Here is a 9034-nt window from a genome sequence, read left to right as displayed (position 1 = left end):
CCATATTGCTCACTAAGTACAACCCATGACTGTTGACCAAGTAAGAAAACATTCTGTTTATAAGTAGTTGAGAAACCCTTGATGAAAATATTTGTTAATCAAACAGAATGATTTACAAGGTGAATGCAATAAGAGCCACCACTCTTGAAGGTGGGTATTTCACAAAATGAACTATTGATGAACTTTTGTGATGTTTCTATTGCTTTAATGTTAGTGGTTTTGTGCCACTTACTGATCTGTTGAGTTAATCCAATTGCAAATGATTTTTAGTTTGTTTGTATGTTGTGCTGTTGCACACTCTAAACATGTTAACCTCTCTATATTTATGTGCCTGTCGCAAGTGAGGAGCCTGTAGAATAGTGAGTTTTGGCCTATGTCTTTCAGATTTATTTTTCCTAATTTGTTTTGTTATAAATTGGTCAGTCAGTTTTCTGGTTTGAATTGTTTCACATTTTTCATGTCAGGGTCTTTTATAGCTGACTATACGGTATGGGTTTTTCTCATTGTTGACGGCGGAACAGTGGCCTATCATTGCTTACTACCACTTCATTGTAACTCTGGTGGATAGTTGTCTCATTGGCAATCATACCACATCTCCTCATTGTTATATTATTTGAAGTATGTGTCTTGAACAATGAGGTTACTATGTTGAAGAATAATGATTAAACTCTTCATGATTAACAATAAGTGATGACAAGAGCTCTTGGTATCCCTTGTACCAGTAAAACGTTTTATCACTGGATTGAGGAGATATTTAATTTTACTGTAATCTGTGAGACCTCAGGAACATGGAAATAAAAAAAAATCATATTGTAAAATTTACTGAATTAACAAATATTGACAATTTCACACACTGAATTGGAACATTATTGATGTAACACAATGCTTAAAGTCGTAATATTAGTTCTTTTCTTCAAATATTTCCTTCCTTTTTCTACCTGCAAAAGACAAACACTTTTTATCATTACACTGAATTTGAATAAACATACTCCACAAGTTTTTAATTGATTGAAATATGTCGATCCAACCCTGTGAACCACAGTATTGCAGTGAGAGCTTTTAATGAAATGTCATTTGTATACTGCTTGTAATATTTGCAAGATGCAGTGAAATATTTATATCTTCACATAAGTTGTTTACGCAGAATTCAAAGGGACTATATCAGGGACTATATCAACAAAGTTGTAGGATATACACATAACAAGTGTATATCATAATGTTTAAATACAATTTAAAATTCGTAAAGATATGGCAAAGTGCATGTTCATGATGTTTTCTACATAAAACCTTAAATTAATTTGATAAAAAATATAGGTGCAAAATAGTATAATGTTAGAAAGATTCTGTCGAAGTCTCTACCAATCACTTGTAGCTACAAAAGAGGTTAAGCTTCTCCTTCATTCATTATTTTGTACATAAATTAGGCCATCAGTTTTCTCGTATGAATTGTTTTACATTTGTCATTTAGGGGCCTTTTATAGCTGACTATGCGGTATTGGTTTTTCTCATTGTTGAAGGCCGTATGGTGACCTATAATTGTTAACTTCTATGTCATTTGGGGGATAGCTGTCTCATTGGCAATCATACCACATCTTCTTATTTTATATGATCTATACTTTTCCTAGATATAGTATATTTTCTTAATAATCATCACGTTTTGTTTCATTCTTCATTTATTTACAATCAATAATAATGTCAAATTTTCCTCCCATTCTATTTTACTATAAAAGTGATGACATGAACAAAAGGGATCATTCCTGACAAGGCCTATCAGAAAAATACAATTATTTGCAGATAACAGATTGCATACATATCCTTACAAAGTCCAAAGAAATTACCATATTTTCAAGTGAAAATTGAATTTCTTGTCTGGAGAATTTACTAGAAAAACATGAGATAGTTCTGTTATAACATTAAGTTTAGATTCTCATGTCCTCCTTTACCTCATCTTTTCATTAGAATAGTATTTTACATAAAAATTTGAAAATGTTTCTAATTTTTAAAATTTTAAAAATCAACAATAAAGATGAATGAAATTCTTCATGTCTCAAAATATTTCAGATGAAGGTAGATCAGGAACTTTAATTTGATTTGACCTTTCTTACCTACATTTGAAAGTAATATCATTCTATTACATCTTCTTTATCACATATATACTGAACAATATCTCTTGGTCTCATTAATCTGTCAGCATCAGAATCGGGTATTTCAAAAGCTAAACAAAACAAAGAGTCAACAAAATGTAAGTTGTAATTTCAAATAGAGCATTTCAAGTATAAAATTATCAGTATAATCATTCTTCTATCCCACATCAGTCAAACTATTTGCTCTGGTGTAAGGGAGACAACAAGTGCACACAAAACATATTCAACCCTTCTACATTCTTAATGTGCCTGTCCCAAACCAGATGGTGGTATACCAGTGTTTTCTTTGTCATAAGTATTTTTCATTTACTTTTTTAGTATACCGGTAAATTAGGCTGCTGGTCTTTTGACTTGTTCAGTTTGTCGTTCTAGGCTTTTAGAGCTATTTATTATACAATATGGGTTTTACTGATTTTATTTTGGCATCACAGTGACCTGTAATTGTTCACACAATTGACCTTTTATCTTTGATGGATAGTTATCTCATCAACAACCATACCACATCATTAATATCTTTATACACCACAATTAAAACTAAGCTCCAAGTGACAATCTGTATTTAAGGAAATTAAACTGGTGTATATAACATCATTTCTGTGTACTTACAAAACTCATCTTCCATGGCCATAATTATTTCCACTTGATCTAAGCTGTCTAAACCCATATCATTCATAAAATGAGAATCCTCAGTAAGCTGAAAGACATGTTCAAAAATCAGTTTGTGTAGATCCTTTGCACTATTTATTTCAAAAAAAAAATGAAACCACAAAATTTCATGTAATGTACCTCTATCATGGGAAGAGAGGAAATCAAGAGTAGTAATTTTGAAGTTTTCCTGTAATTTTATGTTACAGAGGAAAACATTTGACATCACATTGTGACAATTTAATCAAAGTGAGCACATTAGAGTAAAGATTGCATTCATTTTGCATTGGAAAAATAAAAATTAAACATTGCAATGTATTATGCATTGGAAGGCATTACTTTATGATTACTATGAATTGGAGATATAATTGTAGTTGTTTCAACTTCATCTATGTATAAAGGAAGATAACTCCAATTTTAAATATAACTTTAACAATGACATCATTAATTACAGATAATTGCACAATTTATGTTATTTTTCTTGATAAGTATGGTTATACCAAACACATAATTTTGTAACTTGATTATCTGAATATATATTCCAATGATAAATTTCTTGAAATTTGTATAGGTAGGATGTATGGAATGTTAGTTTAAACAATATTTTATTTTTCAAAAAAGCACCAGCAATTACAATTATACAATAGAAAATTTATATTCCAAATACAAGGATTCAGAAACAAGAAGAACTTATATAAATCTGTCTCCCTTAATGTATAGAATGTTGTGCTAATGCACTATGATACAATCTGGAAAATTGAAAACTACCAAGCCATCGGATCCACATAAGGGTTTCATGAATGCAATCTTTACCCCTAAAACTATTGTCTTAAAGGTCATTGCATTTGTCAATTGTTTTGGATAAGAACAGCAAGACATGTTAGTGAACTCGGAAAATTAAAATCTAAAATTAATAAAAATTGAAAGGGAGCTAACGTGAATACATATAAACAATTTACTTAAGTTTAATGAAAATTGGTTAAAGCGTTTTTGAGTTATTGTACAAAAACTGGAAAATCTCCCCTTTTTTTTATAAATAAAATCTAACCACTCGAAAACGTAAAGTCATAAATTTATAAAAATTGAACGGGATCTTAAATCAATAGATATAAACAATTCACCAAAGTTTCATGAAAATTGGTTAAAGCGTATTTGAGTAATTGTCCGACATGTTGACACCAGACGGACAGTCAAAAAGGATGGAGAACAGTATAAACAGGCGTATAAAAATTAAGTTGATTGAAAGGCTCCAAAAAAATGCAGTGTGTTTTGTTTGAAGTTTCCATAAATTGTAATAAGGAGTTTCAGAGGAGTTGCAGATAGAAAATGGGCAACCCAAAATATAGCAATGGCAAAATCCATGCTCTGGTACGAAAAATCAAAAAAAATATTCTGGTAAAAAATAAATTAATAGGTGCACAATAACATTGTATGGAAGGAAATGTGAGAAAGTTCTGTGAAGCAATTTAGGAGCAGTCGTGGATACAAAAGTGGGACAGTAGAAAGGATGAAAGGACGGACGGACAGATTCCTTCATACTGCCAGCTTAAAAAAATAAGGGGGGTTGGGGGGGAATACCAATAACTCCAATTTTTAAATATTACTTTCCCCTTTTAAATATGCTGCATAACCATGATAATGTAAGAAATGTGTGGGTTTTAAAAAGTCTCACCAACTTCTATGACATTTTGAGATCTGAGTCACATTACATACCCGAGTAGCAAGGGGACTGTGTCAAGTGTAATTCTGGAATGTTCTGTCTTGTGTGATTGGTCGATTGCAGACATCAGACATGTCAGGACGATACATTTGACAAGATGTTTGTAATAAACTGCTTTGCTGAGCGCAGCTGGATACGCCTGCAGAGGTCCAACCCTGGTCAGTTGGGGCAAAAATGGTCACAATATTCAAGCTTGACACAGGTCTGAATTTGGATTGTAATTAAATATTTGACATATTATAGGTTTCTGAATAAATGTAGTCAAAGAACTTGAAATTGGTTATATGATTTGAATTTATATTCAATTAAAGATTTCTTTCTGTTGTGCAATACACTATGCTGTTGCACAAAAAATAGTAAATCTGTTGTCAGACTATAAACAAATAAAATTTATAAAATTCTGAAGGGAGCTTACATCAATATATATAAACAATTCATCAAAGTTTCATGAGAACTGCTGAAAGCATTTTTGAGTTATTGTCTGAAAACTGGAAAATCCCCCTTTTTTTTTTGAATAAAACCCTGAAACTTGGAAACGTAAAATCTAAAATTTATAAAAATCAAAAGGGAGCTCATGTCAATAGATATAAACAATTAACCAAAATTTCTTGCAAGTTGGTGAAAGCATTCTTGAGTTATTGACAGAAAACTGGAAAATCCCCCTTTTTTTAATGAATAAAACCCCATAACTCAGAAACGTAAAATCTAAAATTTATAAAAAACGAAATGGAGCTCACGTAACTAGATATAAACAATTCACCAAAGTTTTATGCAAAATCGTTAAAGTGTTTTTGAGTTAATGCCCGACAAGTTGACGACCGATGGACGGACGGACGGACAACGGTATACCATATTACGTCCCGTAAACGGGCGTATAAAATAGGAAATATTTTATTTACTTGTTTAAAATTAATCATTGCATGTATTACTGAATCTATAACCTACATACTTGACCATTATTTCAATCTGAGGAATTGCGGGGTATAGATCTGAAAACATTTTTTTTGTGATGACCTGTCAAAATGTTCAAATGTGATTGTCAATCAGAATATTTCAAGTCCTTTTCTTACCTTTTCTGGGTTGATTTTGTCATACAATCTTAGAACAAGCATGACCCTCTGTGTAATAGCATCAAAGGTCATTGGAACAGCTGCACCATATGATCTTGTTAGGTTTAAAATTGGTGTCTGGAAATATAGAGAATTATGTATATAATATCATACCTTGTCTGCTGTTATTTTGTCATAAGCTTTCAACACTTTCATGACACGTTCTGTAATCTCTTCTGGCTGCAGCGATTTTGCTTTTCCATAAAACCGCACTCCAGAGGTCAAAATTGTAGGTGAAATCTGAAGCAGAAAATATTGATTATCTTGTACTTAATATGTAAGAGGGTCTGGATGGGGGACTCCATTTCTGTTTTCTTTCATTTTATAGACCATTTTTCTCTATTCAGTATTTGTTACTGTAATTTTGTATTTGGTCAATCATTCTCTATACTTTATTTTCTGTAGCCAATTTTTCTCTTTATTCTCAAATTTTTGCCAATTATTTTCTATCCTGTATACACCATCAAGACCCATTGGTTATCTTATGTTGTAAGAATGTGGTGTGTCAGACAGGGCAAGATCACATCCTCCAAATTTTTTCTTATACATATGTACATGATGTACATATAATATTTTTTGGTTCTGAAAAGAGATACCAGAGAGAAAGCTTATACAACATGAAAAAGGGCTGAAACTTAATTGACAGGAAAAAAGCAATATGAATGACCTGAAGACCATATATTTTTTACAGTAGGACTGAATATATATAGTTTTATATACTGGGTTGCTATCAACATGATATCAATGTCAAATTTGTAATGGATTGTCTAACAAGATGACACAATCTACTAACAAAACATTTCCAAATCTCTGTCTCTTCAATTTTACCGTTTAATTTTTTTTTCAAATTGTAAGTGCTGTTTTCCTTCAAAAACTTTTAAATATTAGTATGCCGAAACTTTAAAATGTTTTTTTTTCTCTGATTTAACCATGAAGACAAATTTTCAGCTGATATGTTAGATTTTGCTGAGGTAATAAATTATATACTTAAATAAAACTGCATGCTGCAACTTTAAGAGTGTTTTGTTGCTGATGTAACCAGACAGATAATTTGCTGATGTAATCAAGTACAAAGGTTTTGCTGATGTAATCACTTTTGCACTTTTAGTATATCTTAGCTGAAAATGATAATCGGTATCACTACAAAGAAATATTTATATACATCTTATAAGAACAAAAAGTAAATATTTATATATAAATGTATATGAGAAAATATCTTCAGCACCAATTTGACCTTTTATAGAGCACCTGAAGGATTATTGAGTTGTCCATCTTTCTTTTCAGGAATCTTGCCTTTTGAGTACGGCAAGTTTTCTTCTTTTTTGGTTCTCATGAGCAAAAATAGGCATGTCAACACTACACGTACATGTAAAAGTTAGTATGATAAAAAGCATTACCCAATATCTAAACCTTTAACAACACCATTGGCAAATAAATGTATACATGTACCTAAACAGTGTTGGTAAACTATGCTTAAGACATACATTTATTATGTATACTTGGACAACCATGATTGACCACAAAGAAATTGTAAAAATAAGTCTGAAATGAGTGAATACCAGATGTAGTTTTGTATTTCTTTTTCTTGAACATGTTGAATATTAATTTAATAAATCAATAACTTTTGTTCACATCCTATGAATTAAAAGATAACTGAACCATATAAATAAGGTATGTGTTAAGGGTTTCCTGACCAACACTAATTTTTTATTAAAACCTTTCGCCAACATATCAATTCTAGAAACATCCTGAATATTTTTAATTTTGTCCGTAATTTTTAACGAGTAAAAATTAATACTGACGTTCCATTGTCATCGGTTGTTAAACTATGTACACAGCAGGGATCTGCATAGATGAAAATTTGACAATAGAAGAACTCTCACAGTACAAAACCCTGCATGTGGTAATCCAAATTATTCAATCCTCCACTTAGATGTAAGGAATAGTGGATAATGAATTACTGTACCAGGATTGGAACCAGGAACCCCTGGCACAGTAAGCCACTGCTTTACCAACTTAGTCCGAGATTACTCTGACGTCCAACGGCTGTTTTGCCAGACAAGCTGGGGCCGTGGGACGTCAGAGTTCGTCCCATATCATAAAGTGGATATTTGCCTGTCCAAAATGGATGCATCGCTTCGTTGCTTCTGAAGCCGACTGATGGCCTTGGATCCAAATAAATAGGGCCTCAGTTTGTTCATTTTTCATTTATCTCTTCATTTATGCAAGTTTCACCTACCTGCCACCTTTTATTTTCTCATATTTGGACAGTTTTCACAGTGACCCATCAATTCCTGCATTAACTTTTATTTTCAAATGGATGTCAAGTTACGAGAGACTTCGCGGCCTCGAGACTGAAGTATGCAAATTTTTATGCTAATTTCCGCAATAAACTTTTAGTAGCAACCATGATAACAATCGGAATATCCTCGGCCATTCAGCTTATTTGCATCGTAAATGAACGAAGTGTTAGATTATGTATTCATATTGACCCAGGGTCAATTGCATAAATCAGCTCCCATAATGCATTGAGGTTTACTTTTTCTTGTTGTCACATGACAATTTTTCAAAATGAAAGTTAAAATACAGGAATGGATGGGTCACTGTGAAAACTGTTCAAATATCAAATATGAGAAAATAAAGGGTGGCAGATACATGTAGGTGAAACTTGCATAAATGAAGAGATAAATGAAAAATGAACAAACTGAGGCCCGATTTATATGGACCCAAGGCCGTCAGTCTTCTCCAGAAGCAACGAAGCGGCTCATCCATTTTGGACGGGCAAATATCCACTTTTTGATATTGGACGAGCTCTGACGTCCCCAGCTTGCATGGCTTGTCTGGCAAAACAGCCGTTGGACATCAGAGTAATCTTGGGCTATACCAACTGAGCTACAGGAGTACCCCACTAGCTCAAGTAATGTATGGCGGTTATAAATCTATAACATAGAGGTGAGGGGAAGCACTGCTACACTTTCTTCATTGTTCTTTTGAAGAATCTGATATTGTATTTGAACTTTGTGAATGATATGTGCTTTTGTTGGCATTACCTTAAAGGTTATTTCTAAGCCCAAACAATAAAATTACAAAAAAAAATCATAAATAGCTGAGCTACTCAATAACACATGATTTTTCTGCATCTCCTGATTGTGTGTCCTTCAAAAATGGGAAAGCCGATAACTCAATTATCTACCTTGGATAGAAGTTTGTGGGAATTCAAGCAACATATTTCATTTGTTTGATGTCTATTGTGTACATATGACACTGCACTAAATCTACAAATTGATCGTCTAAGAACTGTTGGGTGAAATTTAAACAGTGCTCGCACGTTCCTCGCAACAGTAGCCATTTTCAGTGACCTTCACCTTATGTAAATACAAAACCATAGATGGTGCACACTTGTATAATTTCCGGAA

The 9034-nt window shown here is 32.5% G+C and overlaps 1 protein-coding gene across 3 annotated transcripts; it reads right to left on the bottom strand.

The window, feature by feature from the left end:
• Positions 1-805: 805 nt before the first annotated feature.
• Positions 806-9008, bottom strand: LOC127710014 (acyl carrier protein, mitochondrial-like). 3 transcript variants are annotated; one of them, XM_052215732.1, is made up of 5 exons: positions 8812-9008; positions 5733-5858; positions 2751-2838; positions 2110-2215; positions 806-938 (listed from the first exon to the last, which is right to left on the bottom strand). In XM_052215732.1, the coding sequence occupies exons 1-4, from the start codon at positions 8965-8967 to the stop codon at positions 2124-2126; spliced, it is 462 nt and encodes a 153-aa protein (XP_052071692.1). In that variant the 5' UTR covers positions 8968-9008; the 3' UTR covers positions 806-938; positions 2110-2123. The 3 variants fall into 3 exon arrangements, with proteins under 3 accessions (XP_052071692.1, XP_052071695.1, XP_052071694.1); XM_052215735.1 differs by lacking the exon at positions 5733-5858 and adding an exon at positions 5580-5696 and having other exon boundaries at positions 2106-2215; XM_052215734.1 differs by having other exon boundaries at positions 2106-2215; positions 8812-9007.
• Between the last annotated feature and the right edge of the window lie 26 nt (positions 9009-9034).

This window comes from Mytilus californianus, unplaced genomic scaffold (genome assembly GCF_021869535.1).
Source record: "Mytilus californianus isolate M0D057914Y unplaced genomic scaffold, xbMytCali1.0.p SCAF_7, whole genome shotgun sequence".
Classification (NCBI taxonomy): Eukaryota; Metazoa; Mollusca; class Bivalvia; order Mytilida; family Mytilidae; genus Mytilus; species Mytilus californianus.
Note: the sequence above shows the minus strand (reverse complement) of the source record. Positions and strands in the feature narration are given on the sequence as shown.